Raw genomic sequence first — 26,319 nt, 5'->3', positions numbered from 1 at the left:
CACAAGTAACGATATGGTTCGTTCTATTATCATATTTCATTAATAATGCTAGTTGTTGTGGTTCAATGTGTATTTTAATGACGTTTTTGGGTTCATTTGACACGTCTCATCCCCCACATGAACGTCAACAGTGTTGACTCAACACTATTCAAATACATTCAAATGAAATAACTCCATCAAATACAAGTAATGTTCATCTCATTTATGTTTGACTTTTATCATTTCTCAAAGAATAAAGTGGAGTTACATAGTTACAGATATTTGTGTCAAGAAAACAATACACCCAAGATGCCACTGAGCTTTATCACTACAAAAACAGAACTAAAACAAACAAACAAACAACCACAAGAACAGCAAAAACGTCAAAGCAAAGTACTAAAATAAATTAGTTGTCATTTAGAAACCTCAAAAAGTCATAATATTACAAACCAAAATACAAATAAAGTTGCAACTGTGAGAAATTCGGTTGCAAAAAAAAGTGACGGGAAAAGTCAGAATTGTGAGGAAAAAATGTCTAGAATAAAGTTTCAATATTTGGAGGAGAAAAAAAAAATATGGGCAAAAGCATCTGTAATTTGATGAGAATAAAGTCAAAATATGAATAAATGAATATTTTAGTTGCATAGAATTAAATTTATATTAAGAAAAGAAAACAGAACCATCTTCTGTAATAAGAATAAATAAGAAAAAAATGGCCAAAAATAGCTTCCTGGTTAAAATAATATTTGCATTTGTTGATCATAATAACAACAATAATACGGCGGAATAGGAAGCATAAAGAGCAACAAAAAGCCAGCATCACAAAGGGTGAGATTTATTCTTCATATTGGGCACAACATCCAAACAAGGTCCCTTTTTGTTCTGCTTTCCCTCCCACAGCACTTTGTTAAAAAACACTTAGTACGATTAAAAAATGTATTTACAAGCACCCCCGAAACCATGCTTCTGTCACACCCACGGCTACGTCATGGACAAGTCACGAAATCAATCCTGAATCGTCATGGTAACATGATAGCACACAGGAGCCCTGCTGGGTTTTTTTACGGCTTGGGGTCAGGACCGCATCAGGGGGGTCCCGCGGGGGGTGGGGACGCCCGCTGCCTGCCTGACGCATGAGCCAGCTTTCTTACCACCAGCTACTTTTACAAGTGGGGTGGTTAGCATTTTTATTCTTTTTTTAGAGGTGCATGAATAAATAAAGAAATGAGCAAGCCTGTTGTTTGTTGGGCGGCGGCCACGGCGGCGGCCACGGCGGCGGCCACGACGGCGGCCACGACGGCGCCCCCTAGGAGGTGAGCTTGGAGTAGCTGGGCGGGGAGAAGCGCCTGCGCAGGTACTTGAGGATGTAGAGCGGCAGGCAGCTGACCAGCGTGATGGACGTCACCTTCCACAGGAACGACGGCGTGGTGATGAAGTAGACGTCTGCCAAAGACGACAACAAATATTCATTTGGAACTCCTTTAGTCTACTAGATGTGACTTGATACAATGACAAAAGCTATTAGAAATGAATAAGAATTCATACGTCATATCAGCATTCGCAAAACCTTTATAGTCCAATGACGACGTACTTGGGACTTTTTTTACTTCACATTTACATTGTTTTTTTAATGGTTTAAATCGTTGACATGACTATTGTCTTTTTTATCTTCTTACTTAATACTTAATACGCTTTAATGTTTGTTTAATGAATGTATGTTTAATAAATGTCATCCACCATAAAAAAAGCCCCATAAATACATCTATTATCATGATTTTAGTTGAAATATATTACCATCAGAGTTGAAAGCGCTTTTTCAAGTGTTAAAATAAGCAAAGCATGAACACCAGACCAAGTTAGAAGACAAAGCACCGCCATTAAGGGAATAAGTGCTCCTGTTTGCCACGCTTGCGCCACTGAGGCGGTCCCGGTGTGACCTTTGGATTGGGGAGGAAGTCAAATAAAAGCAGACATTTAGACAGCAGGCTAAAGCTGTCCCATCTATTCTGGCGCTCCAAGGTGGAAAAGTCTCCAAAAAAAGTGTCCGCCGCGACCGCATGCCAGCCGTGACTCGGCGTGACTCGGCGTGACTCGGCGTGGTGGAGATGGGAGGCCCACGTAAAAAGCAAATAAAGGCAGGAAGGGTTTGATGGGTGCCACGCGTCCACGCCGCACGCTCTGTCGTGTTCCCAGCTGACTTAGTCACACAGGAAGTCCCGCCTTTCATCAACGCTATCATGACCTGTAGATATCTGAAAACACCAGGGACTAGCAGGATTACTGTCTCTTGCGCACGGTCAAGCGTAGTGGTGGCGGCGTGCACGAGTGCTGACGGTACTGGGGGAGATGTGGTTGAATGCCAATATGTACTATGATGTAATATGCTCCCTTGGTGCTGGTGGTGTCACAGCTTGGGGCTGCATGAGTGCTGCTGGCATTAGGAGAGCTGTGGTTCATTGAGGAGACGCCTGAATTCCAACATGCACTGTGACATTCCGAAGATTCGCCCTCTTGCTAGTGGCAGTCTAATACGAGGGGGGGAGCTGTGGTTCATTTCTGGGGAGATATGAATATTGGCGTAGTGTCACAGTCTAGGGCTGTACGAGTGCTGCTGAAAATGAAGGGCACAGCGGTTTATTGAGGGAAACACTGAATTCCAACATGTGCAGGTACTTACGCTCTCCTGCTGTTGGCAGCATCACAGTCTGGGGTTGCACGAGTGCTGCCGGCACTAGGGGAGCTGTGGTTCATTTTATTTTCCGTAATGATGAATTCTAAATATCTGTTCTCTCTGTGGTAATAGTATCACAGTCTAGGGCTGTACGAGTGCTGCTGAAAACGAAGAGAGCAGTGGTTCATTTCGGGGGAGATATGAATATTGGCGTAGTGTCACAGTCTAGGGCTGTACGAGTGCTGCTGAAAACGAAGAGAGCAGTGGTTCATTGAGGGAAATACTGCATTCCAACATGTGCAGGTACTTCCTGGCATTCTTAAGATCCGCTCTCTTGCTGGTGGCAGCATCACGGTCTGTGGCCGCACGAGTCCTGCCGGCACTTGGGGAGCTGTGGTTCATTTTGGGGGGAATATGAATTCCAGCATGAACTGTGACATTGTAAAGCTCTGTTCTCCAGGTGGCAATAGTATCCCAATGTAGAGCTGTATGAGTGGCGCTCACGGTGAAGGGAGCAGCGGTTCCATGAGGGAAACACTGAAATGCATGGGAGGGGAGCTGAATGCCAGCAGGCAGTGTGGCATTGTACAGCAGGAATTGGGCCACAGGTCGCTTTGGTCATATAATAATGCAGGCGGTGACTGAGTGGCGCTGCAAAGTACACTCAAAGTACTACTAGCCAACTACTACCGACTACTTGAAGTGTGTGCCAAAGACAGAAAGGAGGCACGAGGGCGCGTCTCACCGATGAAGTCGTGCAGGAAGACGAGCGAGGCGACGTAGCAGGCCAGGCTGAGCAGCTCGGCCACCATCATGAGCCAGTGCCACGTCTGGACGGTCAGCGCCACCATCAGCAGCTCGGTGAGGATGAGCGAGGTGAAGGAGATGGCCACGATGTGGACGAACTCCGACTCGAAGAGGAGCAGCGCCCCGTACATGATGATGCTGCCTGCGAGGGACGTCCCACGGCACCCCAAAGAAGCCATGTTGTCATTTATGGCGCTCAGCGGCAGTCACATGATATTTGGTCTTACCTTGATAAATACTAATCAAGACCCATATGAGAAAGGTCTTAAAGGACAGAGGTCTACCCTGTGGGAAGGAAACACACCTTCTTCTCATTTTCTATAGTGTACAGTATACACAGTATACATATACAGTATACATATACAGCATACAGTCCACAGTATACAGTATGAGCCAATGAAATACCTTCAACAAGTCTTTGTATAATTCAGGGTACAACATGGCCACCTCGGACTTGACATCTTTGTCCAGGACCAGGGAGAAAACGGGGAACATGGTGTAGATGGTGGAGTAGCTGGAGCGGAACCATAACAAAGGTTTTAACAGTAGCAGGTGTTTAGCATCAAAATCTATTGGGATGCTTGCGTGCTAGGCTAACCTAGCATGCTGTTAAGACGTCACACAGCTATGCTAGTCTAGCTGAAGTTGTTACGCCGTTACATGGCATCTATTACGCTCGTGCACTGTTACAGTGCACAAAGAAATCAAACGCTAAAGTGCTAAAGTGCTAAAAGTGCTAAAGTGCTAAAAGTGCTGGATGTTCTCACCCAATAACGAGGAAGCCTTGGTAGAGCGGCACGGAGGCAAAGTAGAAGACCGATGAGAAGACGGCCTGTAGAAGGAGAAGAAGAGCAAATAATAATAATAATAATAATAATAATAGAAGTGAAAAGAACACGTATAGAATCCAGCTGTGTAGAAGTCCTCCATGACAGGAAGTCAGCGTGGGGACGCATTTAGGGATCTGATGGGATTTTGGAGTGCATGTGGCATCGTGGCATGACGGGTGCAGCATTGAGCCGTCAAGCTGCGGTCGTGGTCGTCCAGACACTCCTCCCCCCGCCTCCCCCCGCAAACACCCCCTCGAGGCGCTGAGTCACGGACGGGCCCCGAGGTTGGACCGGGTCAGGGTGGCGGCGGCAGTGTGGGGGCGCTCTGACTCACGACCCCGCCTTCCTTCGTGCATCACCAGCATGTGTGTGTGTCATGCTAAAAATCAGGATTGTACTTTTGGCAGCCATTTGTGTGGAAAATGCTGCAACTCTGCGGGATTCTGCTCAACCTCCATTTTGCTTGGAATAAGACACACATATTAAGACACACATCTTATATAAGACAAATAGAAATAAGCACACTGTTAGCGCAAGAAAATGGCAATGTCTACTATATTGGGCAACAGGAGTGTCAAGGTGACTATAGGGGTGTTACTTCATGTCTGGAGGGCTCTAATAATGGTTAAATGAGTGTTAGGAGGTTGTAAAAGGTTCTCTGTCTTATTATGTCTACTATATTGGGCAACAGGAGTGTCAAGGCGACTATAGGGGTGTTATCCCATGTCTGGAGGGCTCTAATAATGGTTAAAAAAGTGTTAGGAGGTTGTAAAAGGTTCTCTGTCTTATTATGTCTACTATATTGGGCAACAGGAGTGTCAAGGCGACTATAGGGGTGTTATCCCATGTCTGGAGGGCTCTAATAATGGTTAAAAAAGCGTTAGGAGGTTGTAAAAGGTTCTCTGTCTTATTATGTCTACATACTATATTGGGCAACAGGAGTGTCAAGGTGACTATAGGGGTGTTACTTCATGTCTAGAGGGCTCTAATAATGGTGAAAAGGCGTTAGGAGGTTGTAAAAGGTTCTCTGTCTTATTATGTCTACTATATTGGGTGATGGAGTGTTACAGTGACTATAGGGGTGTTACTTCATTTCTAGAGGGCTCTAATAATGGTGAAAAAAGCGTTAGGAGGTTGTAAAAGGTTCTCTGTCTTATTATGTCTACTATATTGGGTGATAGAGTGTTACAGTGACTATAGGGGTGTTACTTCATGTCTAGAGGGCTCTAATAATGGTTAAAGTGTTAGGAGGTTGTAAAAGGTTCTCTGTCTTATTATGTCTACTATATTGGGCAACAGGAGTGTCAAGGTGACTATAGGGGTGTTATCCCATGTCTGGAGGGCTCTAATAATGGTAAAAAAAAAGTGTTAGGAGGTTGTAAAAGGTTCTCTGTCTTATTATGTCTACTATATTGGGTGATAGGAGTGTCAAGGTGACTATAGGGGTGTTATCCCATGTTTGGGCCTTCCGTCTACAGGATGTCTGTGGGTGTGGGTGTGGGTGTGGCAAGGCGTACCTGCATGGTGCTGATGCAGAGGCTCCTGTGGATGACAAACTGGCTGAGGGCAGCAGACCTCTTGTAGCTGTTGCGACCGTGAACCATCAGTAGACGACCCAAATGTTTGAACTGAGTCACGGAGAAGTCTGCGGCCAGCGAGGCCTGCTTGCCTTCCTGTCACACACAAGCATCGCGTCCCTGTTAGCATCCTGTTAGCATGGAAACCGCAACCCTGGAAACTACACCCAGAGGTTGCCTACAAACTTACGTTGCTGTATTAAATATTATCACTACAGTATAATTGTATAATTGTAAATGTGTTGTAGCTCTGTTATGATGAATACTATATCCAAAACCTTTTTTTTCTGAACTGTTTTTTCTTTTCTTCAACTTTTTAATAAAAAGGCTTATTTGATTAAAACACAAAAACATATTTTTACAAATAAACATTACAAATCATTCTTTCAATGCATGTGTCATATAATCCATTCGAACTCAAAAATATTTAAAATATAGATTAGAAAATCTAAAAAAATTTTTACATATGAAAAATATTGTTTGATTTAATAATAATAATAAAGACCTCATCCATAATGAATACCTTACCCCAAAATATGCTCATGTGATGAAGATTGTATGCTTCTATTCTTGGATATAAATATTAAAAAAAAATGTAATGACAAACTGTCTTTTATAATTATTAAAAAAACAAAGTAATGTGTATGAAATAAAACCATTGTATTTTTTCATGTAAAATAATAACGTATTGGCCTCATCCATCATAAATGCCTGACCCCTAAAAGACGCGACTGTGATGAAAAGAGAAGGTTGCCCTGGCGTAGACCCCCCCCCCCAATAAAACGAATGAAGAATAACGACGAGCGTGCCCGTGCATGACAATAGCGGACAGGAAAGGCGGGCGGTGCGAGCGGCGGTCTCCACGCGGGTCTTACTTTTCCCTCCACTCCCACGCCACAGTCGGCTTCCTGGATCATGCTGACATCGTTTCCTCCGTCCCCTAAGAGAACACAAAAGTCAAGGAGGTGTCAGGATTCACATCGGCCGCCGCTTCCCAGACACGCCCTTGTGTGGCTGTCCATCGCTGCTAGCATGCTAACTCCACCGCCACCAGCCCGCTCAGCATCCACAAAGAAAGTTGTAAAGTGGCGGCACGAGCACGTGATGACGCACCCACAGCGCAGGTGAGCTTGCCCGTGCGCTCCTGCAGCAGCCGGATGATCTGGGCCTTCTGGGTGGGGGCGCAGCGGCAGCAGACCACGGCGGGACACTGGCACGCCAGCTCCATGAACTCGTACTCGTAGTACTTGAGGCAAACCTGCAGGCGGGAGGAGCGGCGTTGACGTGAGACCTGTCAAACGTTGCAGCGTGACGCCGCAGAGATGGTCGCCGCTTTTCACCTCCAGCGAGTCCCCCGATATCACCAGCGCGCAGTCGTGTTTCCTACGGAAGGCGTTCAGCTCCAGGTGGGCCTCGCCTCGCGTGGTCACCTGTTGCAAGCATAGAAATATGGAAAGATGGAAATATGATATGATTTGTTATGAAGAACAATAGCATCTATAGACGTGGAAACACTTGGCAGCGGTGTAATAACCATGAAATGAAAATCATTTCAAACTCCATAGAAAATACTCAAAATAGTCTTTTCGTGTCAACAACAAAATAATATTGGATTAGCTATAAAAACATTTGGATAATTACATGAATAACAACATTAAAACCATTTAAAAGTAGAATTGAAAAAGTTTAACTGAATTAAACATTCAGTTTAATTCCTAGAGAACATTAAACATTCATAACATATATTATATATATGTTACAAAATATGATATTGATATCTATGACATAACAATGAATCAAATAAAAAACAAAGTTCCATTGAAATATGAACCTGATAAAACTACCAATATTTCATTAAAATGCAACAATTAGGGCTGTCAACGTTAACGCGTTGCTGACGCCTTAAAGGAAGTTTCCTGTAACTAGATTAACGTGCACGCCTCCTGTTTGACCCTCGGCCCCCACCGTAGTTTGGTAAAGCACGGTAACTGTGGAGCCCCACGCTGGAACAAATAGTGATGGCAAATGGACAAAGAAGAGAGGATTTAGACTGCTAAAGTTAGCTTCAAGTTAGCCCTGGCAGACAGCTCTTGACTAAAGTTATTTGGATCTACTGTCGCTGTCTTGGCTGACTTGTCACGGCCTTGTCACGGCCTTGTCACGGCTTTATCACGGCCTTGTCACGGCCTTATCACGGCTTTATCACGGCCTTATCACATGTATTGTTGTTATTGTCACATCCGGTGCTACCTTGGCATAAGAGGGGCCCGACTAACCAGGGCTCTTCACTATTTTACACCATTGACCTGCCAGCTACATTGGACTTCCAGCTGCTATTGACAGGCTGTCAATGTGATGAGCGTGGCTGAAGGCCAGTGCAGAACGGTGCGTTCAATGACCGTCAGAAAAGTAGGACATATCGCAACTCACATTAAACATTCCAAAAGTAGGGGATTCCTAATGAATAATATTTCCTGTAGTATAATGATGAATGTCTATGTATTTTAATGTGTTTTAAAAGAGAAATGAAATGACATTAGGTTGGTTTTATGACTATTGGCCTGTTTTAGCTATTTTCATTTGTACATTTCATGAAGGAAAAGTGCATGGAGGCAATTCTTTCATAATAATAATCCTTTCAATGTTCCTAAATAGGCTTTTTACTCACTTTTTACTGCACATGGAATTGTTTACCACAAAGAGATTCCCTCTATTTATTATATTATTATATTTATTATTCCCTCTATTTATTATAGATGAAAAAATCTATTCATGGCGATCAAATATTTGAATCGATTGACAGCCCCAATTATTACACATCATAAAATACTCATTTATCAAATCAAACGATGTATAAATATCCTGTAATAAGTATTCAAGTCAGAAGTGTGAAATAGTAATGATAATAAGGTTTTCATAATAGTAGATATGAACTAATGTGAGATGTTGCAACACAGCCGTTAGTAAGCAAAGTGAAATGTACCACTTTGGAAACGCTGTCAGCTTCTGATGGAGGGAGAGGGAGAGAGAGAGAGAGGGCGAGAGAGACACATAGAGAGAGGGAGAGAGAGCGAGAGAGAGGGAGAGAGAGGAAAAGAAGAAGAAGAAAGGCACGCCCGCCATGGCGTGGAGTCCATCCGTCAAGAAGAGTTACGCTCAGGCCGCCACCTCCGCCGGCCTCACACGTCAGCGAGCGAGCCAGCGGGGCTTTGGTGGCGAGCAGGAAACTCCTCCAGATGTGCGGCGTCCGCGGGGACGCGGCTTCCTGAGGCCTGCCAGCCATTGTTATTGCTTCCAGTCAGCGGCGGCGTACGCAAGCGCGACCTTGCCAAGCGAGGGGACGGCGAAGGCCCCCAAAAGCGGCAAACCAAACCAGGAAAGAGGCCTGGCGCTCCCAGCGGGAATCTGACAGCAGCTCGGACGGGGGAGCCATTGATGCTTTGTGGACGCTGGCCGAGCGCGGGGGCGTGACCCGAGATGAACCGCGAGGGTGACGGCGCTAGCTGCACTTACGGCTCTGAAGATGTGGATGTCCTGGTTGCGGGTGATGAGGTGGGCGTTCTTGGCGGTGCAGGTGGCCGTTTCCAGTTTGTCCCCCGTCAGCATCCATACCTTGACAGCAAGAAGAAAGGAGGAGGAAAGGGCCGGTGATTGATTGATGATTGATTGCTTCTCCTCCTCTTCCTCCTCCTCCTCCTACATGATGTTGGAGAATGGTCCCCCCCTAAAGTTGGGGGACCTGGGCTTTGTTTTGGACTTCAACCATCACCTGAATATCTCCGCTGCTTTTCCTCGGCATATTAGACGCTTATTGCCGTTCCTTCATACTTTATATTCTAGTACGCAAATCATATCTTTCATATTACAGTCTTCTTAGATGACTTCATTCATTTGATTTCATATTTTGACTTTATTCTTCTGAAATGACTCAACATGTTCCTGTTTTTCCTGTTCTTTAGCCCAAATCTTTCCCCTAATTTCCCCAAAAAGCAAGGAGTTCAGAAACCAGAGATTTTTTCTGTAATATTTCAACTCTATGATCGTAAACCCACATTCTTTTTCCTCAGGATGATACTTAAACCGCAGGCCGCACGTGGCCCCACGCTCGCACTTTGGACACCCCAGAAGTGATTGATTATTAGCAAATGTTGTATGTTATATAACATACAACATAACATATAAGATGAACTTGTTGTCTTTGGGCTAAAATAACAGTGAATGCATTTGATTCCTTGGTGGAAAAATGAGAGGAAATATTTTGGGACTTCATCTAAGTGATGAAGAAGAAAAATGCATTTGCACGAGTGAATGCTCTAGCCCTCCTTTGCCCTGTTCTAGATTGGGATAGGTGCCCCCACCTTGATGCCGGCGTTGCGGAGGATCTCCAGGGTGGGCCTGACGTCGGCCTGCAGCTGGTCCTCCACGCCTGTCAAACACAGCAGCTCCATCTCCATCTCCAGGCTCTCGATCACCGTGGCAACCTTGAGGGAGCGGTCGTGCACGCTGAGCTTGGCCTGGACGTAGCGTGCCTATGGTGGGGGTGGGGGGTGGGGGGGAGAGATGATTTTTGGCTGCCTGAGAAGAAGGAATGCTAATGCTCGCCAGACGATGAGTGGCATTGAAAACACACGCAGACGACCTGCCATTCAAAACCTCCATAGGAAAAGCAAACATTTCAAACAAACCTACAAGTTGGAGCCCCCCCACCGCCCCGAAGCCCATTCGGCCAACGTGTTAACTCCCGTCTTGTTGGCGCTGCCGCTCCGGGGTCGCTCGCCAATGAGATAAGGCAAAAACAATCTGCTGGTGAGTCACGCAGGAACAAAGTGTGTGACTCACGGCTCCAACACACAATTACACGCTTCAGTGCATCAAGCCTGGGGGGGCGGGGAGGGGTTGGGGGGACCGCCCTGCCAGAACAATGGGAGGGGGCGGAGGGGGTCAAGGGTCAGCAGCAGACTTCATCATGAGTCTGCATCATTACACTGCATCTCAGTGTCCATGGCAACGGGAAAGCATCCCTCCTCCTTGTGCTGTGGAGCCATCGGAGGAGGTGATGGCTCCCACCGGTGGCCCGGCATGCACGCCACACCTTGATGGTTGCCGTGTGAGGCCACACCCGACCTTGGGAAGCCGTTCTTGGCGTGGCTTAACGATAACCCGGAACAAACATCCTCCCTGACACTGAAGCAGGCGTGACCTTGGTGTGACCTATCGTAGCGCCTAGCATCCAGCAGTGGCCAGCAACAACACCAACATGGAACAACCAGCCATCACTAAATATTCACAGCCTGGGACAGGAAGTCACCAAAAGTTACGTCATTAGCATGAAGATGACATATTACAGAAAAATATTTTTCTGTAATATGACAATATTTTACCTTTGATGGAAATATTGTCAATCATATACTTACATATACTTCATTCTCTCAGCATATTATATATCATTCCCATAATATACTAAGTAAATGATGAGAATATTCCCATAAGTGTTCCGGTGGTGAAGTTATAATATGGTACATATTGTATCATATCATTTCCCCAATATTCTGAGGAAAAGGCAGTACTGTAATGATGAGGCTAATGATGAGGCTAATGATGAGGCTAATGATGAGAATGATGAGGCTAATGATGAGAATGATGAGGCTAATGATGAGGCTAATGATGAGAATGATGAGGCTAATGATGAGAATGATGAGGCTAATGATGAGGCTAATGATGAGAATGATGAGGCTAATGATGAGAATGATGGGGCTAATGATGAGGCTAATGATGAGTGTAATGATGAGGCTAATGATGAGAATGATGGGGCTAATGATGAGGCTAATGATGAGTGTAATGATGAGAATTATGAGAATGATGAGGCTAATGATGAGAATGATGAGGCTAATGATGAGAATGATGGGGCTAATGATGAGACTAATGATGAGTGTAATGATGAGTGTAATGATGAGAATTATGAGAATGATGAGGCTAATGATGAGGCTAATGATGAGAATGATGAGGCTTATGATGAGAATGATGGGGCTAATGATGAGGCTAATGATGAGTGTAATGATGAGGCTAATGATGAGGCTAATGATGAGGCTAATGATGAGAATGATGAGGCTAATGATGAGGCTAATGATGAATGAGGCTTCCGGTGGCACGGAAGACAAAAGGAGGTCGGGAGAGGGTGACGATAGGAGACGACAAGGTGCGGCCACTCGCCTCAAAATCCTGATACTGCTCCTCGGTCAGGGACTTCTTGGAGACCACCAGGACCCTCAGACCTTCTCTGGCCATGTTTCCGCACTAGAAGACGACAAGCAAGGCAAAGACGAGAAGGTCAGGTCCTGGATGGCGCCGCGGGGTGTCTCGTCATCCGGCAGCCAGACCGTGGTCAGGAGGTTGCCTACGGCCACAGCTGTTCATGTCATAATTACAAAGCCCCCAGCCCATAGGTGATGATCACATCGCTACTATTATTTATCGTTAGGACTGGGTTACATATTGTTCTGTTATGTCATATCGGCAAATATCGATGCTATTGCTTATTATTATGATTATTTATTATATGAAGGTATAGGTGTAAATATATTGGAAAATATTGGCGCCATTATTCTTTATTAAGATTGTGTATTCAGTCATGATATTCTGATATTCGTAGGTGTGTCACGTTGAATATCATAATAATAACAATAATGAATGAAAATAATGGTGCTAGAATTGTGTCATCATGAATTCCTTGAACAATAAGAATAATAATGAACATGATGAATAAGGAATATCCTGCCAAAGCCAAGTAGTGGTTTAGCACGGCGGAAGGAGCGAGCGAAGCGTCGGGAAGGTGCCCATAAGCCGAGAAAGGAAAAGACGCACCTCCTCCTCCAGCCAGTCGTTGTACTGGACGATCCCGGCCATGACCACGTCGGCACCCTTCATGTAGAAGGTGATCTCTCCGCTCCATTCGTCCTGAAATTCAACACAGCGTTCAAAGCCTTTGGCGGCACGCGGAGCTGAGCTCGGAGGCCGCATTCCCGCCCTCCAACCACTCGCATCCAAGACGCCCAATGGCCGTCGAGCACGCTGGCACTCACTCGCACGATGATGCCCATCCTCTTGCTCTCGTAGGTGAAGGGGAACAGCTGCAGGATGCTGAAGTTCATGATCTGGCCGCTGGGGGTCCTGAGCTGCATGGAGGACTGGTCTCGGCCCACCAGCGTCAGGCCCACGCTCTCCGTCCACTGAACCAGAGACACCTGCGGGCCGGGGGCGGGGCACACGCTCGCGTCAATCACAGAAACCGTCCATGGAGAGCACTCAGCGCCGCTCAATGGTAACCTCTGTGTGTGTGTGTGTGTGTGTGTGTGTGTGTGCGTGTGTGTGCGTGCGTGCAAGGCAGACAGGCCAAATAAACCAGACTTATCTTAAACCAGGACATATCTAGGAATACAAAAAAATAGTTTATAGTTGCTCAATTTTGTATTTATTTGATATTTTATGTTTTAATTAGATATTGTTTCAAGTATTTTCATCATTAATTTGTTACTTTTTATTTTTCAATGAAATAAAAAAAAATGTTGTTGTAATAATTTCTTGAATTATTTGTATATTTTCTTGTTTTCCGCGGAAGGCAAATAAAATAGTAAAGACTTTGAAAGAAATATACAGTATATATTTATGAAATGAACAGGCCAGCTGCTAACGTTAGCTTGCAACAAAGTTAGCTACGGAACCTGAGGCATGCATTTTGGGAAAAGCCATCGACTTGACATTTTGGCCCCCCGAGAGGAAAAGCCAAGAGGCCGGGGAGCACATGAAGGAAATCCGGAGTTCCGCCGCAGGAAGTGTAGCGAGTGCGAGTGAGCGGATCTTTTCCTGGCCTTCAAAGAACGTGCGCCACCGAGGACGCAAAGCGGGACGAATGAGAAAGCGCTCGGCGTGGGGATCCTCCGTGTTGCGCAAGCGGCGTGAGAAAGAAGGCAAATCCATCATCGGGGCGGGATGCGGGGGAGCGCCAAAACTATTTCAACAGGAAGCAAATGGGGAGTGTGACGTCATTCCAAAGAGCGCTGATTTCTATCAGCGTCACCTGGTAGAGTGTGGGGGGGGGGGGGGGGGGGAGGGCTCCCCTCCTGTTTATGTAAGAATAAAGTTGGCTTTTTGGAAAGGAAAGTAGGTGGGGAAAGTGGTCAAGTCAATAAAGTCCAAATATTGTGGCAATAAAGTGTGAAGATTATTTAAGGAGAGAGTTGAAATATTTGGAATGAAAAAAAGCAAAAATGGGGAAAGCAAGAATTGCGTTGCAATACGAGTCATATGTTAAATATTTTGAAATACTTCAAATTACGACAAATGTATAAGAGAATAAAAAATTATATTGAAATATTAGGAAAAAAACTAATATTCAAAGGAATAAATGATATAAATAAAAGTTGAATTTGCGATATTACGGGAATGAAGTCATAATTAGCCAGAAACCAGAAAATTAATTAACTAAAATTTAATTAAAATTAACCAGAAAAAAACTTTTTTTTTTTTTTTTTAGAAGAAAGTCCAAATATTGAGGAGAAAAGGTCCTATTGTAAAGAGACAAAATAAAAAGTATGCTAAGATGTGATATATTTTTGGAGTAACAGGTTGGGGGAAAAGTCCTACTCTGGAGTACTATACGGTACACTATGTACTATATGTACTCTGAAATCTAGTGGGGGTACCTCGTCGGGGCTGGACGCCTGGTAGACCCTGCATGTGTCCTCGTAGTGCTGCTCGGCCTCGGCCTGGTCGGTCACGCCGTTGGACTCGTACGCGGGCGTCACGTTGTGAACCAGCGCGATGGCCTTCACCGCCTCGTGAACTCGACTGCTGATGGTCTTGCGAACCTTGGTGGCCGCCGGGGTCCTGGAGGCCGGCGGGTCGTGGGCGGGCTGAGGGGCGAGACGCATTGCTTTTCTTTCTTGACTTCATTCGTTTGATGGCAGGTGACAAGGCATCTTCAACCATGGGTTTAGAATCAGACGTATCTCCATGACTTCCCCATGGAAGGATAAATCTCCTCTCCTGTGGACCTCAAATGTTCTTTCTGTAATTGTGACTTTCCCGGAATATTCCTGTAATATTCCCGTACTATTGTGATGTAATACTCGTAACATTGAAACTTTGTCTGCCATTATGCGTTGTTTCTCAGCATGTTACCGCTTTGTTCTTGAATATTTGGGCGTGGTGCTACTCAAAGGATGATTATTATTAGGATCCCATGACCCTCATAAAAGTCTCCTGGTATTATGACTATAATAAAATATATATATATATAATATAATAAGCCCACGGTGCTTACCTGCGTGTAGGCGCTGAACACGTGGCTCTGCACTTCATCCATAGAGTCCATCCCGTACGCCACCGTGCCAAGGTGGAGGCGGCGGAACACCATCTCATTTTGGGTCAGAGTTCCTGTCGTTGGAGAAGTTGGTGGCGTGATTACATCAGCTGATAAATGTGGCACATGGACTAAGAAATGCCCCCCCCCGATTAGAGCCCACTGGAATGAAACCACACCCCTACAGTCCCGTTCACACTCCTACTACCTGCTGTGTTTTTTCCGGCTTTTATCCCATTACGGAGTCGCCACAGCGGATCTTTTGTGAGCCCTTTATATTCCGGACGCCCTTCCTGGCGAATACCGATGATGCTTACTCGTGGAGATTGGGACCAAGCGTCCGCTCCAAAGTCCAGAATGCTAATTAAGCGCTAATTACACCACGGCGGGCTCTACCTATTTTTCCTTATAAGATCTTTTTATTTTTCTCTTAATATTATCAAAATACAGTTTGGACCCCCTTGCCGTACGTATGCACGCTAGCGAGGGAACTGACTCATACCCGTCTTGTCGGTCAGCAGGTAGGAGATGCGGCCCAGCTGCTCAGGTATGGTGCTCGCCCTCACCACGGTCCCAGGTATCTTGGAGTCCCTCTTGATCATCCAGCTGAAAACCATCTTGCCCATATCCAGGTTGACACGCAGGCTGAAGGGCGTGAAGACAAAAAGCAGCGCTAAGGGAATCGTCCCGTCCTAGCATGCTCTGCAGCACCGTGGCGGCCGAGGCGTCACCTGATGGGCACGATGTTGGAGAAGAGCAGCAGGAAGCGCATGATCTGCAGGTACCAGCGTCCGGCAAAGTGCTGCAGGGCCACCATGACCAGAGAGACCACCACCAAGGCCCCGAACAGGATCTTTGTCAGGCAGTTGACCTCCAGGTCAAACAGGCCCACCTGACATGAACAAAGCCAGCGTGACGGGATTATCATGTCATTACGTTGGAACATGGCAACGTTCCAGGGAACAACGGCATCATTCAAATGGAGATAATCAGCATGTGAGGATGAAGCCATAACGGGATGACAGACATCTACAGACAAAAATCTATTGTCAATAAAGTCAATCATATTTTGAAGTCAGAATATTATGAGAAAGAAATTAGGTTGGTGAAAAGTTAGCATCTGGACTTGAGGATAAGCGGCTCCCGCATCTGCCGATGTTAGCATGCGCGGCTCCTTTGTTTGGGAACGCGGCGCGGGTACCTTGTGTCTGGGGTTGGAGGTGTTCATGACGCTGCGCAGCTCCTTGCCGGTGTAGATCACCACCCCCACCACCGTGCCTACGAGCAGGGGAATAAAGTCCGGTCACGGCGTTGGAAATGCTAGCGGCCGTGCTGGCGGCCATGCTGGCGGCCATGCTGGCGGCGAGGCCACCTACCCGAGGCCACCACCGTGCTGGCCCACAGCGTGTTCTCAATGCTGAGGCTTTCGTTGATGGGGGGGTCTCCATCCTCCTGTGGCGAGACAACATCCACATCTCTTCTTTTTTCTACCACATGGACAGCTGTGGCTGTAGGCAACCTTCTGACTTGGCTTTTTATGGCCGTGGATGGCAATTTCTTTTCTCATGAGAATTGGGCTTCTTTTCTCTTAAGATTTTGACATTATTCTCATTTTCAATAACGTTTTTTCCCACTACCTCTAATTTCTTTGTGCAAACAACCCCCCCACAAAAAATAGGTATTTTTTAAGTTTAAGTTTTTTTTACTTACACTTAAGTTAATTTGTATTTTATTATTTACGTTTGAACCTTTTTAAAAATATATTTTTACACAAAGTCAAACGTCATTATATTTTATTATTGACGACATTTTTATTTCATCATTTCTTACACTTTACAGTCATTTTAACTTTTAACTTTTGTTTTTCATTTTGACTTTTTTACCCACATTTTCATTTATTATTTACATTTTAACCTTAGTCATTTCTATTCTATTATTGAAGCTGTTTTTATTAAATCATGACTTATATTTTTAGAGTCATTTTTACCTATTTTTTAGATCTTACACTTAAGTCATTTTTATTTCAGTGATTTTGACTTTATTATTATTTACATTGGACCCCTGAGGACTTCAGCCATTTTATTGAAGCGGTGTTTATGTTATAAGAATATATGCTTTGTCTCTCGCTCCAAGATTGTATTTTTTATTATTCTCCCAGTTAGATTTATTATCATTTCTTAGATTTTGAAGTCATTTTCCTCATTTTTCCCGTTTATGGAAGTCATCTCTATGACGGCGCTGCTCTAGATTGGGGAAAAGGGGGAGAAGTTGGGGAAAAGGCTGACTCACCCGGGTGAAGGTTCCAATAAAGTTATGGATGTCGATGTTTGGTTCCTCTGCGTAAACGTAGGATCGGATCTGTAAAAGGTCCTGCGAGACAACAAACACACCACTTGGGAGTTGCTCCTCCTAACACGCAGCCCAATACTAGAAAAAGGTGCATATATGAAGTCATATCCAATTGGAAGGCATTCAGGAGAGATGCGTATGTAGTATTCTACACTGGTCACTAGGTGGCAGTCATGTTACTGTATATTGATGAGACAACAATGTGGTGGGAATGCTTGTTTGTCTATATGTATATGGGGGGGGGGCACTCACTGCAGCGGTGGGCAGCCTCTGTGTGCAAGCCACCGGGAGGCGGAGCTTCCAGTCAGTCTCCCCATCCAGCTGGTCCGTGCGAAGGAAGCAGGAGCCTGGGGGGGGGGGTCAGAGGCGCCGACACGTGTGATTCTCACGCAACAGCAGGGGGCGACCACACACAAGCTTCTGGTATGAAACGGAGCTCCGACACACAGGAGATGTCTTTGCCTAGCAGCTAACCGTGACTTTGGGATAACTGGTGGGAAAACATGTGGTCACCCAAACCCCCAACCCCCAACCCCCCCACCCCTACAATGCGTCACCCTCCCAAAATCTCCCCCGTCCTGGCTCAGGCTCCTCATAATTGACCTAATGGCCTCCACATGGAAGGTACATATTTCCAGTAAGACAAAAACATTGAACCCCCCCCCCCCAATTTTATTTATTGAACCTTTATTTAAGCAGATAAAAAACCCATTGGGATGGACAGCTCTTTTGCACGGCTGATAATTAGGACCTGGCACATGTCAATACATAAATACGTTACTATAACACACAATTTGGATTTTTAGCTCATAATTTGGACATTTTGTCTCATAATTATGACTTTTCAATCTTGTGTATTTGACCTTTGCTATTGTAGTTGCTATATGACTTTTTATTTCGTAATTAGGACTTTTTCATCTCATAATTTGGGTTTTTAATCTCATGATGATGACTTTTTATCTTGCAATGTCCACATTTCATCTCATAACTACAACTTTTTAATCTCCTAATTATGACTTTTCATCTCATAATAAGAACTTATGATATTGTACTTTCTATTTTTATCTCATAATTTCAACCTTTTGTCTCATAATTCTGACTTCACATCTCCTAATTTAGATTTGTAATCTCATAATTCTGCCTTTTTCATCTCCGAGTGTGGACCTGTCATCTCATCCTGATGATTACGGCTCAGCATTGGGATATTTCCTTTCCTCCCGTGGTGGAAAGGTTCTTGCATGCAGGATAATCCAAGATCCCAGATATGTACGCTATGGGGGACTGCATCTGCATGTGAGATGACTATGCAGGATTTCTCGCCTGCATGGAAACCAGCACAGGAAAACCAGAGAACGTTTTGTCGGAGTTGTCAATCCCTTTACGACACCCCCCCGCCTTGTCTTGACTGATAGTGCGGTACTGGACCCAATTACAATTTGGACATTACAGGACTTCCTGTCCAGGCTCAGGGCTGATCCCTGCACCTCAGCCCTTTTCTTTTTTTTTTTGTTTAACCCCACCCCCGCCCCCCGCCCGGCATGCACGTCTGGATGGATGAATGAATGACCAGCAGATGTTTACCATTTCTCTCCGAGGTCCTTAAAAAGATCATGTCAGCAGGAACGCGCTGGTTCTACCAAAAAAAGAGCAGAAAGAAAAACATCACTTGGCCATCACTTCCTGCTACGCCGCACCTCCCCCACCGCCATCCCCCCGCCCCTCGGACTATTGCTTGGCATGTGGCAGAAGGGCAACACACTAAATATCACATATCACCTCCTCCAAATATTAGGACTTCTTATCTCCTCATTCACACCTTTTATCTCACCATTAGGAATTAGATGTTTATCTCAGTCATGTCCACTTTTTATCTCAGTTTCACCTTTTCATCTCATGGCTTTTCATCTCATCATTACGACTTTTTACCTCATAATTAGCACTTTTTATCTCATCTTCTCCACTTTGTCTCTCATAAGTAGGACTGTTTTATCTTGTCATTTCCACTTTTAATCTCATAATTCACTTGCCTGTCACTTTATCTGCTCATTTCAACGTTTGATGTCGTAATTCATCCCACTTTTTATCTCATCACTATGACCCTTTATCTCAGAATCCCAAGTTTGACCATGTACAGTATCTCATAGTTAGGACTTCTTATCTCTTCATGTAGACTTTTTATCAAAAAGCCCCCCCGCCCCCACCCCCAACACACACACAAGGCAGTTGTTCCAAGACCCTCTGCGTGCGGACCGGCAATCAGCCGGTCAGGTCGGCCAAATGTGTGACATGTGTGACCTTTCCTTCGGCCAGTCATTGGGGCTTGGAAACGGAAGACAGGATGGCTCTTCTCATGTTTCATGTGCAAAGACCTCAGCGAGAGCCATGGAAAACTGACACCTACTTGGATATGCTCCATGGAAATATAGAAGATTCGCATCACAGGAGGATGGAACACACCTTTTCCACAATGATGAGATCCCCCACTTGGATGTTGCTGCTTTTCACCTTGGCTGTGCCTGAAAAACACCAAACCATAAACAAATGCTACGACCGTCATAGGATGATTGGGTTGTTCATCTGGACACTAATTACGGCCAGCTCGGCCATGCTAGCTCGGCCATGCTAGCTCGGCCATGCTACTAAACCAACTAAATGCACACTATGTTAGCATGCTAGCATATTTGCTATTTTCACATATATAAACACTTTGTACTAGCACGCTAGCTGTTAGCATGTAAACATTAGCATGTTACCATGGTTAGCATCTTAATGTTTGCATACTAGCATTTGTGCTATTTTCATGGGTAAACACATATATAAACACTCAGCACTATCATGCTACATAGGCGTTAGCATGCTAATGTTAGCATAGGAACATGATTTGTTATTTTCATGGGTAGACACGTACTGTATATAAACACTCGGGGACATTTCAGTTGGCCGGCCACCGCTGTTCCATGTTTGGACATTTGTGGATAATGGCTCTCGCTGTGGTTGGCTGGAGTCCCAAAGTTTTAGAAATGGCTTGAAAGCTTTTCCCCACCGATTATAATCTCAGTCATGTTTGAAAGGGGGGGGGGTAATCACTTTTTCACACAGGTCCATGCAGCTTTGGGTTTTTCCTCCCTTAACAATCTAAAGTTTCATTTCACGTTAAGTGTTGTGTTGTGTTGTCATATATATATTTCATATTTCCATTTGTTGATCTGAAAGATTTGATGATTTTCTGACTGATGTGACTTACACATGGCCACATGGCGGCCCTTTTGGATTTAGCTCACACATTTTGAGCACAAAAGTAGAAAAATCAAATGACCCTCCACCAGCCACCTCCACTGTGTGTGTGTGTGTGTGTGTGTGTGTGTGTGTGTGTGTGTGGTAGGGGGTCATTTTCCATGCATATCTGAAGGAATGCTGGGGGGTGAGCCCTTGTCTCTCATTCCATTTGGAATTAACAGGCAAATTTGTTTGGGGGAGATCACTGACCCCTGACCCCCTGCCGTGACCTCTGGCCAATGCATATGCAAGACATTAAAGCACATATAATATCGCCATGCATGGGTGGGGGTGTTCATGGGAATCCACAGTTGTGCTTTGTCCCAGTGTGTGAAGGGGGGGGGGGCATTAGCGTCCCCAAAAGATGAGGATTATAATTAGAAAGCGGGCTGGAAGGCGATGTGTTTGGCACATTTGTTTGTGGACAGGAGCAAAAGCCAGCGCGCGCAGGGGCCGCTGCGGTGGGGTGGGGGGGCTCATTGTGTTTACGGCCCAAACAAGCTGTCACATCAAAGCGGCCGAGTGATGGAAACCACAAGAGGTCTCCTGCCTTTTTTTTTTTTTTTATTGCCGCTCGCACTTTATACCGCGCCCTCGTATGCGGGGGCTTTTATGTCTCTCTGCTTTGAATTACACAGCGTTTCCCCTCAGCTGCAATAAGCTTTAACAGGCCTCCTACAGTTAATAGACGCCGGAAAAGTCAGGAGCAAGACGGGCGCTAACGTGAACGGCGTTACGCAAGCACAATACGGGCCGTGAGCTCAAACATTGGCCTCATTCTGACTGCGGATATTGAAGGGCAGGCTTGACAAGGGCTTCTCTAACGTTTCTCCAGCCAGGCCCACGTGGTCCAGGGTCAAGGGTCAAAGGATGCAACTCAATGGTTGAGCCTTCTTCTCCAATAACCCTTGGACATTGTATGCCCGTAATATTATCATTTTATTCCCATCATAGGGACAATGGATTCCCAAACATTAGAACTTTTCCCACCACCCAAATTTTCTAGAAATGTGATTTGGATTTGCTTTTTCCTGATGTGATGTCATCTTAAAAAATAACATTTTTAAATCTCTGCCAGTAAAATGACAATGTATATTTTTCATGACATTGTTTACTTTTTTTTTTTTTTTGGTCGTCACTTCATATTTTGCCTTTATTCTCATACAATTCTACCTCTTTTCTTCTCTTCATATTTTCACATTATCTACATATCTTTTACCCTATACTGATTTTTTTATTTATTCTTGGAAAATAACTTTTTATACTTCATATTTTACTTTATTCTCGTAAAATTATAGCTGCATTTTTTTTCCACTGGTAAACATTCTTGTCGTTTATTCACATCATATTTTGATATTACCTGCATAATATTATACAACTTTTTCCCCAACCTAATATTTAACAATACAAAGTTGTATTGTTTTGTCTCTCATAATATTATGACTTACATACATATGACAAAATACATCTTTATTGCTTAATATATGAACTTTATGCTACTGACATTTTTCCTCATAATATACAGTATATGGTTTTTCTTGTATTCTTTTTTATTTATTCATTCCCGTAAAATCACATCTTTTTTCCCCATATTTTCTTGTCATATTCTGACTTTATTCCAATCATATTTTCTTCACATAATATTCTAACAATTACAACTTCATTTTCTTTGGACTTTCACAATATTACGACGTTTTCAAAATGACATCTTTATTTCTACTAAAACGATGTTAGTTTTCCTTCTATTTATTCGTTTGACTTTTTCATCTTAAAATGCTACATAAAATCACAACTTTTATAACAAATATCAAAGAGTACTAGTTCATTTCACCAATACATTTTAAAGTCATCATATTTTGATTTTATTCCCATCTTTTCCCAACCTAATTTTTCAACAATTCCGACTTTAGTTTCGTTTGTCTCTCATACTACTACTACTCTCATAATACTACTACGACTGAAAACCCCCTTTACCCTACTAATACTTCGCCTTCCTGCTACTAAAATGAGAGTATTTTTCCTCACGGTATTCAATAGTTGGATTATTTAGTTGATTTTCTGGTCAAATTCCAACTTTTTTCATGTAATATTTTGATATGTTCTCAGCAGTTTTTCCGAGATAACGTCGATTTGAAGCCAGCCGGCTCTTACCTCTGGTGGACAGCTTGCTGTAGATCTGCGAGTTCACCTCTTTGTCTCGAAAGTAGCATCGGATTTCATCCACCGCCTCTCGGATGATGGTGATGGTCAACACCAGACCCTGCGGAGAGGCCACCCGGCAAAAAGGTCACAAAGGCGGCGCCGCAGAAGGAAAAGGCAGCGGCGTGGAGATGGCCGCCTTACCAGCGGGACCCAGTAGGTGTAGAGGTCACCCAAGCGCAGAACCTCCACAAACTGCGAGCAGGCCAGCAGCAGGAAGTACAGGTTGAAGAAGTACTTGAACTGATTGAACAGCACCTGTTGGAACAATATTACACAGTGGTACTGCATGATGGCAAATTACACAGCGGTACTGCATGACGGCATATTACACAGTGGTACTGCATGATGGCATATTACACAGCATGTTGGATGCCGGATGTCATAACAATGACTCTCATAGTGATTTTAATTTATTTATGACTTTTTAGTCCATAATTTCCTTTTCATCTCATCATGGCATGTTTTCTCTTAGCACTGGGATTTGTGTTTTGTGTCCGTGGCTTAGACGGGCTTCCATCATTCCAAACGTAACACTGGGGTAATAAGGTCTCTGTTTCATTAGCACCCGAGGGTGAAATGACTGGCATTGCGTTGCAGTGAGGGCCGAGGAGCCAAGCCATTCATCTCATCACCGTCTGAAGAAAATAATTAGAATATGAAAAAGGGGATGGCATTTTGCATTGCAAATATCGATATGCTCTTGTCTGACGCTTGGCAAACAAAAACACATCCTGGTGAAGACCTAAGACAACTGGAGATGTCTGGAAGGCAAATGCTTATGCAAAATACTCTGAAATCACAAGAACCATCTCCTCGTGCACACGTACACAGGTACACACATAGACGAGTAGTACACAGGTAGACGGCTAGACAGATAGACAGGTAGACAGGTAGACGGGTAGTACACAGGTAGAAATATAGATGGGTAGACAGGTAGACAGATATATGGGTAGACGGGTAGACAAGTAGTACACAGGTAGACGGGTAGACAGGTAGACGGGTAGTACACAGGTAGACGGGTAGTACACAGGTAGACGGGTAGTACACAGGTAGACGGGTAGTACACAGGTAGACGGGTAGTACACAGGTAGACGGGTAGTACACAGGTAGACGGGTAGACAGGTAGACGGGTAGTACACAGGTAGACGGTTAGACGGGTAAACGGGTACATGGGTAGACAGGTAGTACACAGGTACACAGGTAGACGGACGCCCCACCAGAACTGGGCCCAGGACACCAAGTGGGGGGGGGGTCTCTGTAGACGTGTGGGGGTGTCATACACCTTCATGTAAACAAATCCAACTATCCCTTTAACTTTATGAAAATGATGATATTTCAGTAGCATACTAATGAAAAGTCCTAATATAATGAGAAACAAAACCCAAAACGGGTGTGTGTGTGTGTGTGTGGGGGGGGGGGGGGGGTGATATTATTGCAATAAATTCTAAATATTTTTAAATCTAATAGTTTTGTGCATGTGAAATGATTGTTAGTGCTGTTGTACTAATAAAGATAAGATAAGGTAAAGATTGAAGTGCCCCCCCCCGTACAAGTATGGATTGCGCTCAGGTCCGGCCTTCCTGTGCGGCACTCACCCCGGGCAGGAAGGTGAAGAAGTTGTACTTCTGGTTGTTGATGACATTGCGGGGGTAGCGCTGCTCCCTCTTCTCGGGGTGGCCCAGCCACACGGTGCGGGGCCGGAAGTCGCACATGCCGCAACACTTGGACCACGGGCAGCACCTGAGAAGAACGACACAAACGTTGGTTGCCGAGGCCGCAGGAGGCAACCTCCCAAGGCGGCTGGCTGTTTCCATGATGACGCTCAGCATCCAGCGGCTTTGGCGATATCGCGACACCGGTTGCGTCGCTGCTGCGTTGCGCATGAATGCCCGTGACGGAACTTGTGATGACAGACGGACACGCAAAGCGACGGCGTGACTTCCATGAACACGTGGTGGATGAAAACATGTCTTGTTTTCATCAACGCACAGCAGCTACACGTGCTTAGCATGGCTTCCATTGCTGCTACTCACCTGGTGCTTCTCTCATCACGGTTTTTCATGCTGGATCACCGGTTTGCTCCTTGGCGCTACTGCAACACTGCTTCTGTTGCCATCAATGCTTTTGGGGGTTAGGGGAGGGAGGGAGGGAGGGCCTAAGACTAAAGTCAAAATATTATGGGAATAAAGTCATAATATTACGAGAAGAAAATGGGAAAATTTCAGAAACACAACAGCGAAAATGGAAGCAAACAGCAAAAAAACCCAGCTCAGATTACCATGAATAACATCATCCGTTAATACGAACAAGTCTTCTCATAGCAGCTCAACACGGGCGGCACCTGGCCCCCGGGCCGCACTTTGGACACCCCTGAAGTCCAGGTATGAATAAATGCCTTCCAATGAACCCGCTGGAGGCCTGCCTCCTTGTCATGGACTAGCAGTAATTCTTGTCCAAAGGGGAGTTTAAACGATAAAAAGGGCGTTTGCGAGCCAACATTTGTCGCCATGTCAATATTGACGCCAAGTGCACTTGCCGAACAAGGATGGGAGCTAACACAAAGCTACATCTAGCTAGCACAGGGCGCCATCACAACACAGTCGCAAGGTGTCAAGAATAAAAATATGACTATTTAAATCATAATTATCCTGTTGGAGCTTGGGCTTTCTCCCGCAGGAACACACCGTCGCTGCTTGTTTGGGCTCAAATGGCCGCAAAAAGTCCACAGTGCTAGCCTAGCTAGCGCTAGCTAACGATGACTGAGATGCATCCGGAAGCTCGGTGGTGTCGTCTAAAGACGTCTTACCCATTTCTGTGCTTGCTGTTGTTCCTCTTGGGCCGCCGGACGGGCTGTAAGGGGATGTTGTCCGTCATTCCGGAGGCGGGCAGGCAGGCAGCCCGACCGGGCGGTTCTCTGCTGGGCGGAGGCTGCCAGGCACCGAGCTGCTCCGACCGAGCCGGATGGAGGACCGGACTAGCTGCCTCCGAGCTAGCAAACACGCTCCTTTTGTGGATTCTTTTCACATTCTCAAGCCCGCGGCTTCATTTCATCGACACGATGTCAATCTTGGCGCAAAGTTGCTCTGTAATTGTTTACAACGTATTTAGTTGGAAGGCATGGCCGGAGCTACATTTGGGATGGCTGTGGGGCAAAACCACAGCCTGGCCCCCCGCGGTGTGCAATGACTAGCATCGGCAGTAGCATTGGCAGTGTAAATAAACAGAAATGGCCATCCGTCTGCTATTTCTAATATATCATTTGAAATACAC

At 45.0% G+C, this 26,319-nt stretch overlaps 1 protein-coding gene across 1 annotated transcript; it reads right to left on the bottom strand.

Annotated features, from left to right (window-relative positions):
- Positions 1-161: 161 nt before the first annotated feature.
- On the bottom strand, positions 162-26,243 carry LOC131104247 (probable phospholipid-transporting ATPase IIA). The gene is made up of 28 exons (XM_058051230.1): positions 25,856-26,243; positions 24,645-24,789; positions 23,191-23,304; positions 22,999-23,107; positions 20,029-20,087; positions 19,153-19,204; positions 17,824-17,918; positions 17,512-17,592; positions 16,599-16,674; positions 16,424-16,500; positions 15,954-16,114; positions 15,725-15,867; positions 15,184-15,296; positions 14,564-14,773; positions 12,944-13,105; positions 12,726-12,818; positions 12,075-12,158; positions 10,223-10,393; positions 9,378-9,476; positions 7,205-7,294; positions 6,978-7,122; positions 6,740-6,804; positions 5,805-5,960; positions 4,225-4,289; positions 3,863-3,971; positions 3,685-3,742; positions 3,396-3,599; positions 162-1,422 (listed from the first exon to the last, which is right to left on the bottom strand). Exons 1-28 carry the CDS (start codon positions 25,921-25,923, stop codon positions 1,286-1,288), a joined length of 3,141 nt encoding a protein of 1,046 aa, XP_057907213.1. The 5' UTR covers positions 25,924-26,243; the 3' UTR covers positions 162-1,285.
- Between the last annotated feature and the right edge of the window lie 76 nt (positions 26,244-26,319).

This window comes from Doryrhamphus excisus, chromosome 16 (genome assembly GCF_030265055.1).
Source record: "Doryrhamphus excisus isolate RoL2022-K1 chromosome 16, RoL_Dexc_1.0, whole genome shotgun sequence".
In the NCBI taxonomy this organism is placed as follows: Eukaryota; Metazoa; Chordata; class Actinopteri; order Syngnathiformes; family Syngnathidae; genus Doryrhamphus; species Doryrhamphus excisus.
This window is presented reverse-complemented; position numbering and strand designations above follow the sequence as displayed.

What these genes read in the sequence shown, in the direction of transcription:
- LOC131104247 (XM_058051230.1), bottom strand. Translation starts at nt 25,923, where the DNA reads ATGACGGACAACATCCCCTTACAGCCCGTCCGGCGGCCCAAGAGGAAC. An exon ending in ACGACTGGCTGGAGGAGGAG is followed by an intron (nt 12,159 to 12,725) that starts GTGCGTCTTTTC and finishes GTCGTCTTCTAG; the next exon opens with TGCGGAAACATGGCCAGAGA. An exon ending in AGCAGTATCAGGATTTTGAG is followed by an intron (nt 10,394 to 12,074) that starts GCGAGTGGCCGC and finishes CCCCCACCATAG; the next exon opens with GCACGCTACGTCCAGGCCAA.